The 24,097-nt window shown below is 45.2% G+C and overlaps 1 protein-coding gene across 5 annotated transcripts in view; it reads right to left on the reverse strand.

Moving 5' to 3' along the window:
* Positions 1-24,097, reverse strand: part of CEP164 (centrosomal protein 164) — a 38,672-nt gene that overhangs the window by 6,160 nt on the left and 8,415 nt on the right. For all 5 annotated transcript variants that reach the window (XM_080983901.1, XM_080983900.1, XM_080983899.1 and 2 more), the window contains 20 exons: positions 23,946-24,023; positions 22,838-22,912; positions 21,804-21,905; positions 20,466-20,545; positions 19,235-19,375; positions 17,698-17,913; positions 16,408-16,539; positions 15,107-15,323; positions 12,113-12,190; positions 11,419-11,550; positions 10,135-10,257; positions 9,786-9,929; positions 8,611-8,694; positions 6,776-6,844; positions 5,862-6,040; positions 4,698-4,827; positions 2,953-3,014; positions 2,518-2,725; positions 1,612-1,716; positions 329-443 (listed from right to left, as the gene is read on the reverse strand). In XM_080983901.1, coding sequence (XP_080840027.1) covers positions 329-443; positions 1,612-1,716; positions 2,518-2,725; positions 2,953-3,014; positions 4,698-4,827; positions 5,862-6,040; positions 6,776-6,844; positions 8,611-8,694; positions 9,786-9,929; positions 10,135-10,257; positions 11,419-11,550; positions 12,113-12,190; positions 15,107-15,323; positions 16,408-16,539; positions 17,698-17,913; positions 19,235-19,375; positions 20,466-20,545; positions 21,804-21,905; positions 22,838-22,912; positions 23,946-24,023 — 2,470 coding nt within the window. The remainder of the gene's footprint in view (positions 1-328; positions 444-1,611; positions 1,717-2,517; positions 2,726-2,952; positions 3,015-4,697; positions 4,828-5,861; positions 6,041-6,775; positions 6,845-8,610; positions 8,695-9,785; positions 9,930-10,134; positions 10,258-11,418; positions 11,551-12,112; positions 12,191-15,106; positions 15,324-16,407; positions 16,540-17,697; positions 17,914-19,234; positions 19,376-20,465; positions 20,546-21,803; positions 21,906-22,837; positions 22,913-23,945; positions 24,024-24,097) is intronic.

Raw genomic sequence — 24,097 nt, forward strand, 5'->3', positions numbered from 1 at the left:
ATATTATCACCTCACATCACGAAATGTGCTGACCCCAAAGTGCCACATGACATTTCTGGTCATCCCAGGAGAGCAGAAGGGAGGGAGCGCTGACAAAATGGAAGGCAACATCTCCCAGTTGAGAGGCCGAGAACTGGGGCAGGGCAAGAGGAAGGGAAAGCACCAGACCCATTTCAGCACCAAAGGAACTTCTAACATGTTTCCCTCTAAAACACAGCTAGTTAGGGGGCACCTTACAGATGGCAGGATGGTTTGAAATGGGCAAAAAGACACTGAATGCTGGTACTGTGATGTCGCTCACAGCATTTTCAAAAAAACGAACTCTTACCTTTGCGGAGAGGTTCATCCGTGTTCATCACACCGCTGGTGTCTTCCGAGTCAGTGACATCAAAGGTCACCACCTTCTTGCAGGCCATTCCCTTCAGTGTATCTTCATCAGAGAGCTGGGGGAAGGAAAGAGGACTTCCTTACTACTCTAGTGAGCACTTCCTGCCAGCTAGAAGGCAAAGCAGAGGCTCCAGGGCCAACTTTTCCAGGCAGTCAGGAAAAAGGATGCCAACCCAGGTTCTCACAACTAACGTGTCCCTTCCCCTGCTCCTTTTTATTTAAATATTCCCTTTATATTTCCATTTTATTTTGCTCCATTGAAATGTTTTCCATAAAAACCATTATAAAATAACCAGCTTAACTTGTGCCTTACTCAAAAATTCTACTTTTCCTTATGAGAAGTTATGGGATCCCAGTTCCAGGTGACTGGCAGAAGTAGGGATGGAAACTCCCTTCCTATCCCCCGAGGACAGATTCTAAAATCTGCTCCCCATTTTGGCCTTTTCCAGGACACACTCACAAAGCAGGAGTGCTCTGGGGCTCCTGTCCTGCTTCTGGGTTTCCCAGAGGCATCTGGTCATACACTGTTAGAACAGGATGTTGGACTAGATGGGCCACTGGCCTCTTCCAGTTCTTGTACTAGCTGAACTCCATGCTATTCCAGGCAGGTTGGAAGACAAAGATGGCCACCCCGGTTGGTCCAAAGATAGCAGGCACCCCTATTAGGTAAAGGTAAAGGACCCCTGACAGTGAAGTCCAGTCACGAACGATTCTGGGGTTTGCGGTGCTCATCTCGCTTTACTGGCCGAGGGAGCCGACATTTGTCCGCACACAGTTTTTCTGGGCCATGTGGCCAGCATGACTAAGTTTCTTCTGGCAAAACCAGAGCAGCGCACGGAAACGCCGTTTGCCTTCCTGCCGGAGCGGTACCTACTACTTGCACTGACGTGCTTTCGAACTGCTAGGTTGGCAGGAGCTGGGACCAAACAACGAGAGCTCACCCAGTTGTGGGGATTCGAACCGCCAACCTTCCGATCGGCAAGCCCTAGGCTCAGTGGTTTAGACCACAGGGCCACCCACATCGGAAGGCACAAATGGAAGCAGAGCGGCTCAAGCACCCCCAGGGGATTTACACCCTGGAAAGCAGCTAAGGCAGTATACAGTTCCTTTCCAAGACAATCCTGGCAAGATCTTGGACCAGTTGCTTCAGTGGGCTCTATTCCTGACGCCTCTTCTCCACTCTGGCTTGCAAGAACAGGCATGGCTCAAGCAATGTGGAGATACCTCTTCCAGCGAGGACATCAGCTGGCTCAGCACTTCCTCGGTCTGCTTCACCAGCCCTTTCCCCTTCTGCATGGTGCTGTTCATCTCATCCAGAGTCTTCTCTTCCTGGGAAGGAGGAAGCATCTCGTTATTTTTCAGCATCATTCAGACCACTGCTGACAATGGCAGTGAAAGAACCAACAAATGCTGTTTGATTTTCCCCAGGCCTTTAAAAGTGTGTTTTGAGCTAGTTTTAACTCTGTCGCGATTTTAATTTTTTGCTGCTTTTTTATTTCACTTAGTATTGTTTGCACTGTGCCTTGGGAGTGGACAAACAAACGAACAAACAAGTAAGAATGGTGAAATACTAAGGCCAAAATGAAACACAGTGTTTTCTCAGGATGGGGATAAAATGGAGAGAGAAGCCAGGTTTCTGCAACACACAGTGAGGATTTGTGAATGTTATACAACAGTATTTTAATTGTCAGATTTTGCTGGGTGATTTTATTGTACTGAACCTTTCAGATTTTTGTCTATATGCCAATAAATGAAACACACAAGGTTTATGGGAATCCTATGGGTGCAAACACCCACACAGCCCCTGCTCTACGGCTTGCTTCCACCTGCTGCTGTTGTTCCATTCCTCCCTGACTTGCAGCAGAACGGCCAGTGCCAAAGAGCTGCTTTAATTCTTCCAAGAGGCAAATGCCAAGATGGGCACAGGTGTGCACATCCACCACACTGTAAGACAGTCTTCCCTTCCAACCAATTCTCATTGGAGAATAGCACAAATCCAGCTTGTCTACCGTGCTGGAGTCCAGGAGGGAGGGTCAGTCTGTGTCTCCCCACCCACCCTGTGAGGTTGGCCACCACTACCCAGCAGGCTTAATCAGAATCAGGCCAATTTTTTCCAGGGCTGCAACTCACCGTTTCCAGGCTCTTGCGTACGCCATCCAGCCGCTGGAAGCGTCCAAAGTCTTGAGCGGTCCCTGGTGCCTTCTGCGGGTCAAAAGGCCAATGCTGCTTTGCTGCCCTCAAGGCAGTTTGCCTTCTGTGCATGGAGCGGGTATTGCGCACTAAGAACTCCTTGGCTGTCTTCAAGGTAGCTCCTTCGGCAAAAACAGTGCGCTGCACCCTGCAGGGAGGGAAGATTTGAGCAGGGCTTCTTGACGGGTCCCAAAAAACACCAAGCCACGTTCCTTCAACTCTGAAGTAGCCCATGCTATGTGGGGCTCTCAGAGAACAGCACCATCAGCCTCCCATGGGGAGACCAACCAGCCAAACCCCACTGCTTTGCCCTCAACAACTGTCCAAGCAGCACATTCGGCTCCTCATGGAGCATCACAGGTTTCTTTCACTTACTGTTCCAGAAGGACACTCTTTTCTTCATTGCCCTTTGAAGTCGACATCTCTCCAGGGGAGGGCTGGAGGGTTTAATGATTATTAAAGTTTGTTAATTAACAGGCAAATAAATGCTGAACCCCATTCTGCCCACAGAAAATGATGGCACCTGGGACCAAAATTATGCAATCATCAACAACGAGGTGGACCTAGATTTCAAATTGGGCCAACAATTATTTGAAAACACAGCCCATTCCCAAAGTTCATCCTCTTCTATCCATCATTGCAGTTGTAAATCACATTTGAGCCCCAACTCTCTGAAGCCTGCGAAGCATTGGATGAAATTGCCTCCTTTCAGGGATGGAGAAAAGACCCTCTCTTCCTTAGTGTTACTTTACACATTTACATGGAATCTTCCTTGGGGACTTCTAAAAATCCATGCATAACGATGGCACATAAATAATGATCTCACTACTAAAACCCTTGGATAGGACATTCTGCCACTATAAATTTCATTTTCAGAGAGTTCACAAGTCTGCTGTCACTGATAACTGAAACAGACACATTTTAAGAATACTGGCACCAGTGAGCAATTATTGCTATTTATTTATTAAAATTTGCATTTGTTTAGATCTCTTTACAACAACTATATAACATTATGCCATATGCTCAGTATATTAGTTACAACCATTTCATCAGTTCTATGCTGATACCAAAACGAAATAGTATCGAGTTCTGCTGAAAACTCTGAACTGGGCTCCCATAACTGTTCATTCTAATGAATAAAATAACGAAATAAAATATCTCAAATCTTTCTCAGCTGATGATGAACTGTTGAAACAGTACCACTTCCCTAAAGCCTGGCAATGGTGATCCATATAGCTATCAGCATATGTGATACCAAAACAACCAACTTTTCTTATCCAGTACTTTATGTTTTTAAAGTTGGATACTGTTATTTCTCTGAGGGTACCATTACTTTCCTCCCAAAATTCCTTTATCAAACTGCTGTCCCACCCAAATGTGGGCAGAACTACCTTTAACTGATTCAGACATTATAGAAAACATTACTGAGAATCTGACCGGCATATAATATACCACCTATGTATGGTTTTATAAAAAGCTACCTTTAATGTTGCACCTATCGAATGCTCTGGCCCATATTCACACATCCGATTCCACTTTCCCTCTGGTATGGTATGATTAAACAATTTCCCCCCATTTGTGCGTGATTGAAGATGCAACAATATTGTCTATTATATAACCTGACAATGATGTCTCAATCCCAAATTGCTCTGCTATCCAAGGGCAAGTGTCCCTAAGTACCTGAAACCTCTGTGTTAATGCAACTAATATTACTGCTTAATAACAGTTCAATATTGGAAACCAAAATTCAACTTCTCCTATTACCTAAATACATTAAATTGAAATTTGAGTCTCAGCACCATAAAATCCCAAAACTATTTATTTCAGATTAGATATTGGGATTGGGTCCCTAACCAACCATGTTAAAAAACGAAAGAATAGATATTTGGGATAGTTATTTCATCTTCACAACTCCCATCCTCCCAACCCAATAACTGGTGATTATTTATACACTGGTTTGCATCATATGGACAAAAATTATGTCACTTTCTGAAGAGGATGGAGCTGCACATCATTCATTCCCACAAAAATCCAAGTCCGAGTTCTGGAACTGAAAACTGGGTCAGTGGTAAGGACTGGCTCCACTTCCCCACCCAACACACCAGCAATACTCCACTGACCGCTTGGGCACTCTCTTTCAGGTCCTCAACCCGGAGGGCTTCCTCCTTTTTCTCTGGAGACGTCTTGCTGCTTTCCACCTCCACCTTATTCAGCAGCTCTTGCCTGCTCTCGATGGCTGTCTCCAGCTCACTATAAACAGCACAGGGAGAGAGATAAAGCACAAGCACACGGCAGCTAGAACTGCCTGCTGTTCCACCTGGCATCGAGCTCTGGTAGATCCTCACTCAAAACCTGTGGGCTAAAGGTTGGGGTCATGACACTAACACAAAGGAGATGCCTTGGAGCAGCTCCATCCATGAAGGCAGGAAGGGGAATGAATACCTTTTGGATAGCGCCTTCTATGAGTGCGGATGATGCAACTGCATTATGGACACTTTTTGCACTCTTGCAAGGAAATAATAAATAATAATAATAATAATAATAATAATAATAATAATAATAATAATTTTATTTATACCCCATCCATCTGGCTGGGTTTCCCCAGCCACTCTGGGCGGCTTCCGAAAAAATATTAAAAATACAATAAAACATCACGTTTACCTTTCTCCAGAGACATTTCTCCCTCTGATCTGCCTGCCACAGATCTTGCAGAGGAAGGAGTTAGAAAGGCACACTGTGAATATTAAGACCATCTTATCCCTCAGCCGATTCCCACCTGTCTCAACAGTAGATGGGCATGAGAGGATTCAGAGGGTCAGATGAAATCCAGCTACAGGCTGCAGCTGGCCTATGGGTTCCCCACTCATTCAATATTACTGCATTTATTTATCATCAATAAACTGTCTAATCTACTTCAGTTTGTTTTGAATCTTGTCATTGTAACTAGCCAGGGTTTATCACTGACTGGTTGCAAAAGTGTAAACTCAAACTCCAGACTAAGTTTCTCTGAGAAAGTTTTTTCCACTTACTTTATTTGTACCTTTGTAGTTTTTTAAAAAAAATATTTATTTACACTAGCTTTCTAGATCTTATTGTACTATTAAAAACTTTAATATTTTTATATTTTTTTAAACAAAAAGAAAGGTCTTTGCGGGGGAAAGAGGAGCTCATCACCGCTCCCAGATATTTCCCAAGACCTAGTAGTAACTGTGGCTCATAAAGTAATCTCTCAAAACCAGCTTGGTCTAGCCAAGAACAAACTCATTTGGTGCCAGCACACACACCTGACCCTCTTCTGCAGCTGCTGACTCTGTAGCTGTAGCATCTCCACCTGGGATTCCAGCTCCGATTTCTGGTCCTGAAGCTCCACCAGATCCCTACGCAGCTGCCGTGTTGTCTCCGCAAGATCCTCCTGCTCTTTTTGGGATTCCTCAAGGCGGCGCTGAGCTGCCAAAGCTGCTTCCTGAGAAAGTTCCAAGCATTTGTTGTTTTTCCTCTCACGTGTATGAAGGTTATTATAAACCTGAAGTGCCACCATATAATCCTCAAAGGTGGTGAAATGCAGCTCTTACTGCACTCGTCACGGCAAAGGAAAGACCATTGGGGAGGTGAAAACCCAACAGCAGCCACTCTCTGCATCTACAATGGCCACAACTGTTTTATCAAGGAAGGAAACAAACGAACCCAACCCTATCTCCCTCAACCTCCAAATCAACGATGAGAGGCAGGGAAGGCGAGGAAGAGTGGCCTTGGTCGCTTGGCCAACACAGCAGCTAACTCCAAGTGGCTGGCTAGCCCAAGTTTCTAGCTCAGGGCTCGCTTACCCCTGCCAGGAACTAAAGCCTTGGTCTTATCTACGGAAGAGGCGATCCACTATGTTGATGAACAAGGGAAACTCTGTGTAGACACAGCTCAGCTAGAAGGACTCATGGCCTTACTTAAAACAGGCAGCATCTCACCACTGTACACGCCAGGCCAGTCAGGGAACCTTGCCTACCTCTGCCCTATTATGTGAAGTGGCTTAGAACAGGAAACCAAACTCCAGCTTCAGTCTTGGATTGACAGAAGCAGGCATTCGGAACCTTGGTCTCCTCCCTGATGTCTCTCTTACTCTGACTAATGGTGAGAAAACGACAAGCACACCCCGGGCACAGGAGAAAAGGGGCTCTCAGTCCTTGTCAGAGCTGGCAACACCTACATTTCTTTCTTGCTCCAGCTCCTTTTCTTGCTCCAGCACCTGCTGCCTTTTCTTCCTCAGGATCTCCTCCTGCATGGGAACAAAGAACAAGAAAATGAAGAAGGCAAATTGGTCACTTGAGGAAGGCCCAGCAGCTGGCACAATTGACAAGTCCTTTCTGGAGTCGAACACACATACTTGCAAAATTGGTGGCAGCCTGCCACAATGACAATGGAGCAGACAGACCCACCCGGGAATTCTCTGGGCTCCTGGTGGTGTGCACGTGTGTGTTCCATGTGTTTGTGTGGTGCCCCCCAAACTCAACTACTTAGGGACAACACTGAACTCCTAGTGGGTCTGTCTGTTCCGGTCCAAGCTAACCAGAGCATGGTAAATTCAGTTTCCCATTCTCAGTTAGCAGGGAGTGGAGTGGACAGAAGAGAGACGTCCAAATGCAGTAACTCCAGATGTTGGCAGATGTAAGTCCTTACAGCACCTCTGGCAGAAGCCTCCTTCCAAACAAGGCATTGTCTGTAGCTGCCCAAGTTACCCCCTGGCTGTATGCCCCCAAAACGAACCCCTTCTCCTTCTTAAAACAATTCAGAAATTTGAGGCCCCAAATTTTCCTCCAGGCCCTGTTCTTTTTGTGGAACATGGAGATGGAGAAGACCCAGAGAATCTTTCCAAGCATGACACCTATGTTCAGAAGGTATCAAACAGCTGTGATAAATCTTTGGTGTTGGATTCTTGGGAGATTTGAAAAGCAACGAATCTGTCCAGAGGAATGGAACTCAAACACACACTCATGCAGTATAATCTACAGCAGTGGTTTTCAACCAGTGTGCTGTGGCACCCTGGGGTGCCTTGAATGATGGTCATGGGTGCCATGGGCAACACTGGCTTCTGTCCCTCTTTCCTTCCCTCCATCCTCTGATGCCCTCTCACGTCTCTGCCTCCCAAAGGCTTGCACAGCTGTTTGTTGCAGCAGCCCTGGCTACAAGCTCCCCAGGTGAATGGTGCCCCTGGGGCTGGCCAAGGGGGTGCTTCTCAGTGTGAACAGACACCTCTCTTTGGGTTGGGGGGGCAGCTCAGATACCAGGGGTGGCAGCTGCAGCTCCCCAGAGGACTCGCAAGGAGAGGGGAGAGGAGGAGGCGGCTGAGGGAATACTCCAAAAGGGAGGGTGTTTGAAAAAGGGTAAGAGGCTGCCAGCTCTGCAGGCAAGGGGTGACATAACTGGGCTTCTGAGCCCCACAGGGGTGCTGCCAAAAGAATGTAGTTTGTCAAGGGAACCGTGGACTAAACAAGGTTGAAAACCTCTGGTCTACAGGATGCATCTGCCTGAAGACAGATGCTGAAGCTTCCCTCCATGGGAGAAAGTCTTGGGTCATGTTGAGGATGTCTTGACCTATTTTGTTGGCTTCCTCAACTGGAGTGCTAGATAGTCAGTTGGTTCTGAAAACTGTTGGGTGAAGACCAGACTGAGGAGGGCCAAGTACTTCAAAAAGGTCTAGGATGTATAGAAATGTTGGCTGAAACCTCTTCTGGCATGAGAGGGCTGGTGGTCTTTCATCTAGTTCTGGAGAAGCCCAGGAGCAAACAATTAGATCTCCTGTAGAAGGATGAGTCAAGAATGGGAGGTAGCTCCTCTACCAGGAGTGTTACAGACTTTCCTGTCTTCTCCCATCCTCTGCTAAGATCAGAAGGACAAATGTACATAGATGCAGGAGCTGGTGGCAAGGCTAGAATCCAGAGTAGGGAGATTTCCCACAAAGTCCAGGACCTTTCCTGTTCCAATCTTCCAGGACGTCAGTCTCACAACCATCAATGCTGCAATTAGCAGCACATCTGTGCTCACCTGGGCATGGAGCTGAGAGAGTCTTGCCTCCATTTCCTTGGCTTGGAGCTCCAGTTCTGATTTCATGCTCTGGACCTTTTGCTCCTGGTACAAAGAGAGTGATTGGACATGCAGATAGGTACTGAAGTCTTCCACAATATTCAGCAACAGTCAGTCAATAATGTCACACAGAACATGGCAATCACATGTCAAATAAGATGGAATGAAGAGGAAGACTTCTAGAAGTATGACAAAACAACTTGCAATATCTAAGAGGGGGAAGAAGTACCCACAACCCTTCCTGCACCATATCATGGGCTAGCAGATTGAGGTTGAATCCTGACAAGACAGAAGCACTGTTTTTGGGGGACAGGAGGCGGGCAGGTGTGGAGAACTCCCTGGTCCTGAATGGGGTAACAGTGCCCCTGAAGGACCACCAGGTGCGCAGCCTGAGAGTCATTCTGGACTCACAGCTGTCCATGGAGGCACAGGTCAATTCTGCGTCCAGGGCAGCGGTTTATCAGCTCCATCTGGTATGCAGGCTGAGACCCTACCTGCCCGCAGACTGTCTCGCCAGAGTGGTGCATGCTCTAGTTATCTCTCGCTTGGACTACTGCAATGCCCTCTATGTGGGGCTACCTTTGAAGGTGACCTGGAAACTACAACTAATCCAGAATGTGGCAGCTAGACTGGTGACTGGGAGCGGCCGCCGAGACCACATAATGTTTTAAAGCTTTTAATTTTTAATAGACTATTGTCTTTTAATATTCTGTTGGAAGCCGCCCAGAGTGACTGGGGAAACCCAGCCAGATGGGCAGGGTATAAATAAATTCTTATTCTTATTCTTATTCTTATTCTTATTATGTTTCCACTTCAGAGATACAACTTGGGAACTGCTCTCTAATGAGCAGCTTCCACACAGTTGGTGCAATTTTTAAAGACCTAATTCCAGGAGTGCTTTCCATGGAGTTAGTAGTCTTGTGTCCCAGCAGGGTGCAGATTCTGTGGCTGGGACCTGTGGGCATGCAAGTCATTTAAACTACTGGCGGGGAAGCGCCTCCAATGGGTCTAGTTATGTTTCTGCCCCCCCAGCCACAACACTACAGTGGGGGAATAAGATCCACGTGCCCCTCTGAAGGGACTCTCATGCTGTCCATTCTCCCCCGCCCATTTCCACCAGCACCTCCCTTCCCTACCTGGTCCAAATGACTCTTGTGCAAGTCCTTCAACTGTTCAGCCTGCTTTTTCTGCAAGGCATCGAGCTCTGCTTTATGGTGCAGCTCCAAACGCTCCTGCTCACTTTGCAGGATTGCCAGCAGCTCAGTCCTCTGCTTCCTCTCCTGCCACACATCAAGCACAAGAGTTAGCTCTAGCCATACAGTGGTACCTTGGGTTACAGAGGAAGGGAGGCCACACTCACAAGCGGAGCTCTTTCCCCAATCCTCAAATGCCTTCACCCACACATCTAGGTTACCGGTGTGCAAAAAGGACATAGCCACACGCAGCGCTCACTTTCCCCACCAAATGGTTTGGCTGCAGGCTTACCTCATCCTCGTTTTGTGCCTGGATCTCGGCTACGGTTTCCCTGTGTGCCTCTTGCATCTTTTCCAGCTGCCTCGCATGGTTGCGCTCAACTTCCTGGCGCTTCTCCTTCAGGAGGTCACTAAGCTGTAGGGATGTCAAAGGAACCCTGGCTAAGCCAACATTCCCAGTGGCTAAGCTGCCATTCCAGCAGTGGTTCACTTTTCAGCGGACATGGGCTGCTGGGAGTCCCTTGCCTGTGGTGCTTCTGAGCTTGAGTGGGTAGCCAGAGTGCTGCTTCTAGACACAATCTAAGATCCTACTTGCTACCTATAAAGTTCTGAATGGCTGGCTCTGTGCATGTGGACAAGCCACCACCATCCAACTGCCTCAACTGGATATTGTGAAGCACAGAGATCTCCAAGTTGCCTTGCCTCCTCCATGAGGATCTGGGGGTACCAGCACAGAGACTGATTCCCGCCTTTCTGGTCTTGGTTGAGGTCAGTAAAGGGCAAGGCCCAGTAGCTGGAGAAAGGAAGCTTGTGGGTCTAAAACCTCAATTGCCTCTCCTGATTCAAATGGAACAGAGAGATTAAAGCTGGGGTGGCATCTGCATACTTCACTGAAAATCTGCTAATGACAGCTCCCAGAGGCTTCATATAGCATGGGGAGTACAGTACCAATTCCCATGGCACCAAACAGTAGCCTCCTATAACTTTCTGTAAATGGGCCTCAAGGTAGGTGTGGAAGCACAGTGCCCCCTATCACCAGAGATGCTCTAGAAGGACACAATGTTCAACAGTATTCAAAAGTGGCTGAGAGATTGAGGAGAATGGGCAGAGTCACACTCCCCGCCATTGCCTCTCTTATAAACCAGGATAGCCAAGGCAGTTTCAATGCCCAGCGTTCCTGGCTGCTTTTCTTCACTGGATGAGAAGCACAAGGGAAACCCTTCTGAAGGTACTCTCTGCACCCCAAGGTAAAAGTGAGGATATGCAAAGAACTATTCCTAGTGCTTGGCAACTTCTAGGCTAGGAATGCTCAGCTCTTCCTCTTGGATGCCTAACTGAGCATTCATGGCAGGACTCTGTGTCCACCAGCAGACAGAAAGCTGGCTCTGGGTGCTGCTGCTCTTAATCATGAACTGGATTTTGGGTTTTTTTGGAGTTACTTCATGCAATGGCTCCTCCACACCATTCAGCATGCCCCACCCTTGCAAGCAGATAGCACAGACTGGCTCAGAGTAATTTGGACTCTGCATACATGTGGGATGCTCAGCAAATCCAGGCTCTGTTTCTCCCTCATTACCTCTCGCTCATACTCGGCCACCTGATTCCTCTTCTGCTGAACATTTTGCTCTGCGCTCTCCAATTGCTTCTGTAATTCTGCCTCCTCCCTTTTATGGGCTTCTGCTATCTGCATCTGGAGAGCTGAGACAACCTGCCAGAAAAGGATGGAAATCTTTATTGAACTGTCACCAAATGTGTAAAGCAGGCAGCTTGCTGTTTCCTACCAACATGCTCTAAGCCGGTAAAGCTAGAAGTTTCCTTCAAGTGAGAGACCGGAATGTTGGTTGCTGACTATGTTGGCTGTTGTAATTCTTACAACAATTCATCTTCTTTTACTGGAAAATGACTGAGTGCCAGTTTGTTCTGCAATCAAGCTGTCTGAAATGCTGCTTTGAAATCCAGATGTGGTGAAAAACAGGATATAATTTTTAAAAATAAAATAAAACTGAAATAATAAATATAATAAATATTTGGCCCACATTATCTGAATGAGTGCAGGCCCCGTCATGGTAGAAAGGGGAGCAAAGTGGGAAAGAAAAACAGAAAAGTGTCAGGGTTTTATAAAATAGAGAGCTAAAAGGAAGAAAGAGGTTTCTTGTCTGGGTTACTAGACTGACTTGAACTCAGCAGCGGTTGTGCGGCTTGTCGGTCATGAAAATGTTGCAGGTACAGAAAAAGGCATGCAGGCAGCACCTTCCATCCCGATAATTTACCTTTTCATGTTCTTCTTTTGCTGCAGATTTCTGCAGCTGAATCTCTTCTGCAAACTGTTCCTTTAGTTCCTGCATAGCCTGGAAAAGCATGAAGTAGTCAGTCAGTGTCTATGGGCAGTATCCAAGGCACGCATTCAGTCAGTGTCTATGGGGAGTATTTCACCTTGCACATTCAACCCCCACCCCCACCCCCACCCCTAACCTGGAACCCTCTCCTAATCTGCTCCAGAGGGTTGGGAGCAAAACCCAGAACATCTTTAGGGGATGTGTGTGTTGGCTATTTGCAGTATAGTAACGCTGCAGAGAGCTTGCTGGGGAGACCATGCATTAAAAAGGGACTCAAAAAGTACTTAAAGAAGGTTTTAATAAGAAAAACAAAAACTCCATTTACACTAAATACATCAATAAACCAGACCCAACCACCAACCCATCCCCCAGGGTAATGGGAGAGCTAGTTATGCTGCTCCTTATATACTACACCCAATTGCTGACACAGCTTAATCAATACAACTCAGCAGCACCTGCTATGTTTCACAGCTGTAAAGCTGGGTCTCGTTACTTTGCTCTGGCCCTTGCTCCGGCCCCTTAAAGACATACACATCGAGTGGAACAATGATGAACCTTTACATTTAAAGAAACCATTCAACAGTGTGGGGAGAAGAGAGGTAGGAAAGTTCCACTGCACAGCCAGTGTGGTTCTGGTCCCCATTTTATCTTCTCAAAAACCGTGAAACAGGTCAGACTGAAAAACCATGACTGGCCCACAGCCCTGACTGGCTTCAGGGCTGAGTGGGAATCTGGATCCGTATCTCCCCATCTTTGTCAAACTTTAGCCACTATGACACACTGCTTTTTTGCCACTGCCTGAGGGGGCTTGAACCTCATTAATTTCAGTACTCTCAGCTAATCATTTATCCCTTACTTTGGTCCCATTCACAATAAACTACAGCTTGTTTCAGACTATGGCTTGACAATGTGTAAACCAGGCGTTTGTGGGTGTGACAGCTACTCCCAAGTAGGTCAACAACATCTGCACCAGATACAGTCAATGCTGACTACCCAAGATCTCATGCTGACCAACACTTACCCTGCAAGCCACCCTTTTGTTTTGTTTTTTTTAATAATATTTTTTATTGCTTTTTTTCCAAAGTCAAAATCCATCGTCAATTTACACAACAAAAGCAGTTTTACAAAGAAAAAGAAAAAGTTAGAAAGAAGAAAATTCACTTTTCCACATCTTTTTTCATATTCAACTGGACTTCCCCAGATCTTCCATCCCTGCATTCTTTACAATAAAAGAATATTATACAGCAAATTAATGCCTTGTTTCATATGTTTTTGTACTTTCATCTGTTTATATATTCTAAATTTAAACTTTTCACCGTCATAACTTAATTTCAATCATTTTCAAATCTCAATACTGAAGCATATTTTCCCCAAAACTTAGCAGATTCTCAACTTTCATATAGCTTATAATGTTTTTGTAGATAGTCCTTAAATTTTTTCCAGTCCTCTTCCACTGCCTCTTCTCCCAGGTCTCGGATTCTGCCCGTCATTTCGGCTAATTCCATGTAGTCCATCAGTTGCGTGTGCCACTCTTCCAGTGTGGGTAACTCCTGTGCCTTCCAATATTTAGCTATAAGAATTCTTGCTGCTGTAGTTGCATATAAAAAGAAAGTTCTATCTTTCTTTAACACTCTCTGGCCCACAATGCCCAGGAGGAAGGCCTCTGGTTTCTTATTAAAGGTATACCTAAATACCTTTTTCAACTCGTTATAAATCATTTCCCAAAAGGCCTTCACCCTCGGGCATGTCCACCAGAGGTGAAAGAATGTTCCTTCAGCCTCCTTACATTTCCAACATTTATTGTCTGACAAATGGTATATCTTTGCGAGTTTGACTGGGGTCATGTACCACCTGTACATCATTTTCATAATGTTTTCTTTTAAGGCACTACATGCCGTAAATTTCATACCGGTGGTCCATAACCTTTCCCAGTCTTCAAACATAATGTTGTATCCAATGTCTTGTGCCCATTTAATCATGGCTGATTTAACCATCTCATCTTGAGTATTCCATTTAAGCAACAAGTTATACATTCTTGAAAGCACTTTCGTCTTAGGTTCAAGTAATTCCAACTCTAATTCTGATTTTTCCACCTGGAAACCAATTTTTTTGTCCTTTTTGAAGATCTCTAAAATTTGGGCATAATGAAGCCAGTCTCGCACCTTTCCTTTCAATTTTTCAAAACTCTGCAACCTCCAAGTGTCACCCTCTCTTTCTATTATTTCACAATATTTTGCCCAGCCACCCCCCATATTAAGTATTTTTGTGGCCTTAGCCTCCATCGGTGATAACCACCTCGGGGTCTTATTTTCAATTAAGTCCTTGTATTTAGTCCAGACAGTGAACAAAGATTTCCTGACAATATGGTTTTTAAACATCTTATGAGACTTCACCTTGTCGTACCACAAATATGCATGCCACCCAAAAGCATTGTTAAACCCTTCCAGATCTAGGACATCAGTGTTTTCTAACAAAAACCAATCTTTCATCCAGCAGAAGGATGCAGCTTCATAATACAACCTTAAGTCCGGCAGGGCAAATCCCCCTCTTTCCTTTGCATCTGTTAATATTTTAAATTTTATTCTGGGCTTTTTGCCCTGCCAGACAAACTTCATAATGTCCCTCTGCCACTTTCCAAAACATTCCACTCTGTCCACGATCTGCAGGGCCTGAAACAGAAACAGCATTCTTGCCAAGAATGCAAGCCACCCTTTTGAGAGAGAGAGAACAGACAACCCCTGATACCCGTCTCCATATACTGTAGACACGGGCTGACAACAGCACAAAGCCGGAATTAAGAGCTAATACAAGCGCTTGCAGCTACAGGGTCCTACTGCCGCCCTCGCCCTCCTCTCCTTAGTTTGCCAACCTGGGTTCTTCCAGAGGCAAATGCTGTGGCTTCTCCACAGCCTCAACGCAGAAACTCACCATTTCATTTTCTTTGACCAGCCTCTTCTTCAGCTCGTTGAAGGTTCTTTTGATCTCCTGCTCCAGTTCCATTTGTTCTGCCTGCTCAACAGCTTCTGCTTCCTTCTTCACCCTTTCCAGAGAAAGCTGCTTCTGCGCCTTCAGTTCATCCTCTTCAGACTGCTGAAAGGATTCCAGCTCCTCTCTGAGCTTCTGCACAGCAGCCTCCTGGGCCAGCCTGAAAAGCAGCCAGTGAGACTAAGACAGAAGCAGACCCTTCCCCTCTTGCCAAACCATGAATCAAACCAAGGAGAGGTGGCAAACCTCAGGCCCTTGAGTTTGCCAATTTGCTGACTGGGGAAACGCAGCCGGGGTGCCAGATGGAATGTGGCACCCCCTCATAATTTATGTGACCCAACAACAGGGTCAAATTCTTCCACCTGCTGCTAAAAAAAAATCTACGGAGCTGGATATGATCCCCAAGCATTACTGCTCAATTGCTTGAAAACTATAGACTAAAACAAACAGACCACAGAAGTTTTCCATCATAAAAGCACTCATGGAACCTACAGTGGCCTCTAATTGCAGTGGTAGCCAAATAACCCCTAATGCTTGCAAATACATAGATAGGATCGGGGCCAGCTGGACTCATGAGGAAGGCAATTCCACAAATGGGGCACCACCAGAGAGAAGGCCTTATCCCATGTCGCCACTGAAAGTACACCCCTTTCTGCGCCTTCTTGTATTTTAAGAGCACAAACATAGCACCAAGATGGATGGGTGCTAAAGGATGACCACCCTAATCCGCCTGCCCCCCAGCAACAGCTGGAGAGATGGCAAAGGCCTGCACCTGGGCCCTAGATTTCTCAGTTGTAAAAACCTCCCTGGCATTGACTGCTAGAAGGTTATGGTGTCGCAAGGGATAGGCAGCCCACAACTATAATGGCAGGGAGACACTGGAGTGCTCAGCAGCACACGGTATCACTATCCTTCATTCAACCCCAACCATTTTCACCCGAGACTTTTATGGAGTCTTGGGAAATGTTGAAGCTGCAGAATCAGCACTATCTTGCCTTAACACCAAAGTCACTGGTCTGGAACGAAGGCTACCTTGGTAGTGACTTTTCCTCCAGTGATTTTTACAACGAATTGTAAACAGTGTACATTCTCAATAGTCTCCTAGGCTGGAAAGGGTACACTCCACTCATTGCACAAAGCTGATTTAAACACAAGGCTAATCACTGCACTGCCAAGGCCACCAGCTTCCACCTCCACAGCAAAGGATGATATTTGCAGAAAACCCTGCCTATTCAAACCAGCACCTGATCCTCGCCTTCTCGGCCTCTGCTTCAGAATGGATCTGGGTTTGGAGTTTCAGAAGTTTGTCTTGCAGCTCCTTCCTCAAGCGCTCCTCCTCCTTCTGCCTAGCAGCCTCCAACTCAGCTTTTAATGATCTAAGAAACAAGCAGAAAGTGATTTTTTTGGAGGGGGGGTACATCTCCTTGCAGCAATGGGAGCACTGCTGAAGTCTAGTAGACAACTTCAGTAGTGTGCAGCAAAAGCGAAGACAACTTGCTCACAATTTCCCAAGCAATCCAAGTGTGAGACTGATCCAAGCAACTGGGATTTGTAGAAGATTCTACAAAAGAAACCTTCCATCAGTTTAGGATTCAGACTTCTCCACATTCTCACTTCCAACTCTGGCCCTGCCCTTCAGATGTCAGCCAGGTGCTCAAGCTTCACCTGTAACAATATGCTGCTTTAAGACTGCTACAAATGAAGATGTTGCTCCATGCAGGCTTGGGACAGATGAGGAGAATGCAGGAAGCCCTTTCACTAGAACCTAAGCCATGAAAACTGAACCACCAGCTGTATTCATGCCTCACTCAGTGGCTCAGATTAGGATTAGGCTCTCCCTCTACACCTTTGCCACAGAGGATCCTGTTCAAAATTACACACACACACACACACACACACACACACAGAGAGAGAGAGCACCATTTTCTGTATTTTTGTCCTACTACTCCCAGCCTCTTTCTCTTCCTGACTAAAGTCATTGTTTAAGTGGACTGCCCTTGATTATTCAAGAATGTTTTATCCAGTAGCCGTCTGCTGTATGTGGCAGAAAATGTTTTTATGCCTAGCTTGACTGCTGACCCTGTCCCCAAAGGTCAAGCAATGCAAGAGAGGCCATTGCAGGTGTGTCACAGTCCTATACAGAGCACAAGTGAGTAGAGAATCAAATGAGATTATCGCTCCAAAGTAGCAGCTGTTGACGAACAGGCATAGCAAGACTACCTGCACAGATTAGCACCAAGAAAGAAATATGCAACTTTCTCTAGTGAGGAGCAAATGAACTTCCTAATGAACTCCAAATAGGAAGCTTCTGTTGAACTTTTTTGTTGGGAATCTGGAGTCCAAACCTGAATGTGGCAGAGACTTATTTCTACCCTTGCACAGTGGGGGTGCCTAAAAAGCACTGAATACTTGCAAGCAGTAAGACACACCTCTCCCATGGACTAGCATCTCTTCAAAAGGCCTTCCACCCTCTATTAGCGGATTCACTGCAGGGAGGAAAAGAAGCAAAACAGCTGTATGTGGATGGAACTCACTGGAGGGCATCCTTTTTCTGCTGATGGAGCATCTGGATCTCCTGCTCCTCTTCTTGCTGTAGTTCTTCCTGCAGCTGCTGCATTCGAGTCTCTTTTTCTTGCAGCAAATGTATTTTTGCTTGTTCCAGCAAAGTGTGATGCGCTTTGGTTATTTCCTCAAGGGAATCCCCAGCATGCTTTTCCCAGGACATTTGCTTACCCTCAGCCTCAAAATTCCTGCCATTAAGAGAAACTTTCCACATTAAACACTCAGATTAGCAGGGAACAATATGGCAACAAGCACACTTCACAAAGCTGTCTTCTTCCACAAGAGAAGTCAGCCTTCCCAATACACTACTATCTCCACCTACTGTCCCAGCTTCATGTGTGGCATGAAGAACTTACAGCTGTACCATATGCTGCCTGCCTGCCACAGGTAGAATAAATCTCATCTACCATGCACAGCAAGGCACAGATTTCAAGATCATATTTTCTTAGAATCTCAGGAGACTACTAGGCATCACAGCCATAGAAGAGCATTCAAGAGAATCTAGAATTCCAAATCCATGGCAGCTGCTTACAGTTCAGAACTTACTTTGAAAACGTAATGGTGCCATACAGCTACATTTCCTAGTCCAGAGCTTTGATAATTCTGTTGCCTTAAGGCATATCCATGAAAGCTGCTTTGATGGTACTGGACTGTCAGGCACTAGATGGAGCAGGCACCAGGCTCAGAAAGGGCAGGCAACTGTCCACATGGTACACAGCCTGGAACCCTGCCATGTTACCAGGCTTTTAGAGGACTGCTACATTTTCAGCACAAAACTCAAGGCCATGACTAGTTATGTTTATTTTACTAGTGACACTGCTTTCACTTGGGTTTCTGAGTTAGGAACCAAGAGGAGAGACTATGTTGCAAAGGGCCACTTGGACTGTGTGCAGCTGTAAAACTTTCCTCTCTTCCTAAAATTCATGGAAAGCCAAAAAGAGATGCTTTTAGGCAAAACACACTTAACTTGCTTTGCATCAAATGCATGTTGTTTTATGAAACAAAACCTGTGATAACCGTCATAAATTGCTTTGGTGGGACCTTGAAGAGGAGAGCAAAGAAGGGGCTCAGCTGAGCCATTCGGGCTGAAGAGCACACTGCCCAGTTATTCCAGTGAACCATTTCATAGTGAAGAAATACACTAGAACAGGTTGGCCTGAGCCCTAGAAACATTACACAGCACACCTCCATCTTGCCACCATTAAGTATCAAGTAGGAAATGGATTAGGACACAAGTTTGTAAAATACACATTCTCTTCTAGAAACCCTGCCCCGCTTCCTGTATTTATAAGTAGTTGCTTTTGGAGAAGGGCCACAGGGCAGTGACTGAGCGTCTGCTTTGCCATGTTCAATCCTCGGCATCAGTATGAGCCGCTTCCTATGAATCCAGTGCAGACACTTTACTGGGAGGATGACAGAACTCAAATAAGGTGTGCACCTCAATGTCCCTCCCTCCTCTTGCAGAAAAGGGCCCCCTAGACAGAAGCATATGCCATTGCATTCCCTTACTCTTTGCAGGATGGGTCTCGCTCATTCAGGTTCATCAGCCGGTGCTCAATTCTCATCTTCGTTTCCAAGGTGCCAGAACCTACCGAGACTGCCTTCTTTTCAGACCCTTCAGAACCACTTGGGCAGCTTTTGCTCCTCTCCCTTGGTGGCAATAAAAATGCAAAAGAACAAGGATTTACAGCTTGCCTGATTACAGAGGGCAGAGCCTCTAGCAACAGGGTGCAGTTCTGGCATGTAGCTCTGCAGCCAAAGAGGCAAGAAAGGTCCTTCTCTACACAAGGGGGGACAGTCACTGCTGGGTGCCTGGAAACCACGGGGAGGGAGCCCCAAGAGGGGAGCCGTTGCCATGCAGCACTAATTATGCATATCAACATTTTTTTTTAAACTTAGTTGGAGACAACCCAATGTATGTTATCCAGATGCTGGGATTTAATGTATTTCTTTCGAGTATCTGGATATCATGTGGAATTTATCATCTTTTAATAAATTAGAATAGTTTGTTTTCCTCCAGTAATTGTTGTAGCTGGCAATTTATAATGTACTGTAAATGTATATTCTTCAAATGAAAATTTAGTATAAACACCCTTTCCTTGGAACATCTACTCAGTTCCTTCTAAGAAGCTTACAGCTTGCAGGCAGGCAATTAAGAATTATACCTCAACTCTGTATCACTACTTTAAATCTGTAATGCCTTTTGTATTTTGCAATGCTTTTTAAATATATTTTATTAGTTGAATATAATACAAGTAATCAAATTTGGTATGTTCTTATGCTACTGACAAACCTCATTTGTCCTCTTCTGTAATGTTCAACTAATTTTATTAAATAAAGGAAACATGGGGTTGCACTCAGGAGTAGAACCACTGAAATTAAAGGCCATTACTAACAGGTCCAACTAAACCTATGCCTGGGGCTGATCCCTGGATCCTAAATTTCTGTCTGCAGATATGGAGGGGAGGTTATTTCTCTGCCTCCTTAATGTGGCATCTGTAACAGAGGGAAGGAGGGTGCTGCTTAACTGACAAACCTAGGGCCTTGCTATATAAAAAGGACATCCCACCCTGAAGAGAGCAAAACCTGCTGTCAAGACACAAAAGGGATTCTGCAGAAGGAGAGAATGAATGAGGAAATAAAGCAAGAATGTGCCCCCGAGAACCAGGGATTTTGACAGCTGGCTGCTTTGTGACAATACTGTGTGGAATGGGTGAGAAGCGTTGCAAAAGAGCTGTACCTCTTAGCTGATCCTTGGCTTTTGTCCTCTGCTAGGCTGCCTTTGCTTTGGTCCTTCTCCTGTCCTGACCAGTCATTAGTCTACCAGAAAGATAAAAACAGAAAGAAGGGTTTGCCACAATACTGCCATTTCAATGGAAGGTGGAGACAGACAGTCATGAACAGAATTGATCCTTCTGAGCTGAGCCTACAATAAGTGCTGCTGAAAGACAGTTCCAGAGTACAGACAAGATGGTGAAGCCTACAGCTACTGTCTTCCATGGGACAGGATTATTTCACTGGATCAGGCTATCTGTGTCTAGAGAGAATGACTGACTGTGTGTGCGAAAGAAAGAATGAACTACCACACAAGAGACCTAACACGCCACTTGGCTGGCTGATTCAATAGTGCATGCTTTCACACACACAAACAATTGCTGTGATGCAACAGATTCCATGAAATGTGCAATAAGGCAAGCAGAGACTGCAGAAGCAAGGATGAGAAGCCAGAAACACAAGGCTAAGGGTCTGCAGATGTGCCCCCAGCTTCTGTATGGATATCCCATGCAATCTCTTTCCCCAGCCACAACACACTGCCTGCACTCCAAATAGCCCCCAAATCACTGCTCCAAGTCACCAGGGAAAACAATACAGCAACATTAAGATGCAGAAAGGAAGGATACTAGTTTTTTATTATTCAGATATAGTGATGGGGAACCTCCAGCCCACTGGTAAAAATCAGGCTTAATGGGGTTTCTAATCTGGACTACAAGTCCGTTTCCTCCAAAATCACACCCACCTGCTGCCATATATGGGAAGCTAAAAATGTGGCTGCAAAGACAACAGAAGTACTCTTCTGATGACTCTTGCCAAGCATGGTTTGCAGCAAGCCACCACTAGTATTGATTGTGTGTAATCAGGAACTCCACAGCACAGCCAATCCCTGTGGGGCATGCTCTAAACGTGAGCAGCTGAGCGGCCTGTATAGGACACCTCACTCCTTTACTCCTGTTCTATCCTAGAACCATGAGCTTCTGCAATCCAAGTTTCAACCACCGGCTTATGGGAATAGGCACATCTTATGTCTGTGTGGCCTCCTCACCAGCAGTTCTCTGCATACCTGGAAATGACCTGCTGGATGAGCAGAGGTATATAGCAGAACTTCTGAGACAGACTCACAATTTTGGGGTGGTTGGGAGCACTGCCTGTTAAAAGTGGACATTTTTTCCAGCTTAAACCTCTATGAGACCTGCCCCTTTTCTTCATACATTACTTTTCACTCTCCTAGCAAGTCGGCTGTAGGAGCAAACTCCAATACATGTTTGAAGAAGAGCCCATGCAGCTCCACAATGCCACTTACCTGTTCCTTCCAAGTGCTTTCAACCATGGCTCTGCTCACTGCAAACTTTGGAGTTCCCAGGACTGGAGGCAACACATCCATGATGTTTTCAAAGCTTGGGCTCTGGGAACCAAAGCCCCCAAGAAACAAAGGGGTAAGGAGAGATTGGCATTCCAAGAGGCTTCCCTGCTTGAGCTCTCAAAGGTAGAGTTGAATATGGTGCTGAGGACCCTCAGGCTGATAGTCTTGGGGGTCCTGAGCATTCGGGCTGAGGCTACCTTCTCTGGAGCAGCTCACGACCAAGGCCTCTGTGACAAACATGACACCCTATCTCAAATGAACACTGGACCAATACACAGCGCAGGACTTGAGACCTGATCCTCTGAATTGAACAGGGTGGTGTGTAAGGGGGGTAATCTGTGACTGGGGGAGCAGATAGTGACTCATCTTAATCAACTTAAATATGTCAGAACAGAGCTGGGCATAGGGACCTTGGAGGTTACCAATGTCTCCTTGAGGAATGGAGTGGTTCTGACTGCTCTGAAGATGGCAGCAGTGAGGCTTCTGTTGAAGAAATCTGGTTTAGATATCTTAGCCTGAGATGAGCTATCAGCCAGTCTTGAATGTGCCATTCTTGGGGGGAAATGGCGTGAAGACCGATCAACTCCAAGCAGTGCTGTTGATATTCACTGTCTGGATCAGACCTAGTTTGGGGGTGGAGATGGTAGAAGTCATCTACCCAGACAAACAAAGCAAATGAACTTGGGGTGTGGGTGGGGTGGGAGAGTGTGCGGCCCCATTAGTTATTCTAGACCCTCTTCTAGGCCAAGAGACCGGGGTTTTGGACCCGAAGCCAGCAATGATATTGAAACTGGGTACAAAGCAAGGTGCAATGGTACTTGGAACTTCATCCACACAAAAACAGACCAGGAGAGTTGGTAAGAAAGTCCTTAAAAGTGCCAGCCCAAGAGTTATGCGCTCACCAAGAACTCCATCTTATTTTTTTCAAAGACATTTCTATTTCTTCTTACTAACCATGTTAATGGCAGACTCACCACAACGCTATGCGGCTCAGGGTCCAAGTGGTCAGAAACCTGCCATTCCTTCATTGGATTGCTGCCTTCAGAAACCTTCAAAAGCAAAGGGACACACACCCATCACCAGCTTTGCACACTCAGACTGACTGGAAAGCAAACTAAAAAAAGTAAGGAAAAATGCTACAAGTGAGGTGTAACTGACCCACAGCATTCTAAGATGAGTGCCTTGACTACTTTAGCCCACAAAAATACACAAACCACCAATGCAGCAGCGAAAGTATCTGAGATATCAAATTGCTCCTCAAACCATGCCAGATTTCTCCTAGGCAATTTCTCTTGGTCATCCAACATCACATTCATGGCATTTGGGGCTGATGTGTTTACTATACCCCAAATGCTGCTCCTCTTTTAAAGATGATCTGAGGATTGGCTTTTATTGTGAAGCAGGCACTTTAAGCCCCCAATACCAGGAAACTATCCAAAAAGCAGGGTGGATAAAAATCAATGATATTTTTTTAAAAAAATCAAATTTAAAAAAATCAGATTTTTTTTATTTAAATCAGATTTTTTAAATAAGATGCTTTTGGAGGAAAAATCTTTCTACAGATAGTTTTCTATTTAAGTTACATTATAGTCCAAAGGCTATTCATCAAGAAATAAGGATTTGTTTTAAGTTTTTCATGTGTGCTAAAACTCAGTCTAAGGTTGTTTTTTTAAAAAAATCATTTAATCACATCAGTTAACAAACATGGATACATATGCTATAATGTTATTGATTTTGTTAAATAAATTGTTTAAATTGTTATTAAGGAAACGATTATTTTTCTCCTTTCAATAAAGTACAACAGTCCAAATATAAACAGTTAACTTATTAAACCTCACAATAATTTCATAATTATCTGTCAATGTATTTCTAATAGTATAACCAAATCAGTAATTTTTGATATAACTTTAAAAACTACTCTGAAAATTTATTATTCCAAAAATGAAATCTTCATCTGGTTGTAAATATTAATATTATACCAACAAGAATAAGTCTTTCTGTACAAAAAATGATTTAAATCAAGTCTTACTGACTAGCGATTTACATCAATTTGATTTAAATCAAATCCACCCAAGTACGTACCTCATTGTCAAAGCTGGCACCAAGGGCACTAACATCCATATGCAGGTTCTTGAGAAGCCCACCTGTCCCACGAGGACTCTGGACATGCAACAAGGAGCAGAGAAATGTTCAGCTCTGCATCCAAAGCCATACCTGAAGAACTGACACTGGGG

This window comes from Podarcis pityusensis (genome assembly GCF_964106645.2).
Source record: "Podarcis pityusensis genome assembly, chromosome: 15".
In the NCBI taxonomy this organism is placed as follows: domain Eukaryota; kingdom Metazoa; phylum Chordata; class Lepidosauria; order Squamata; family Lacertidae; genus Podarcis; species Podarcis pityusensis.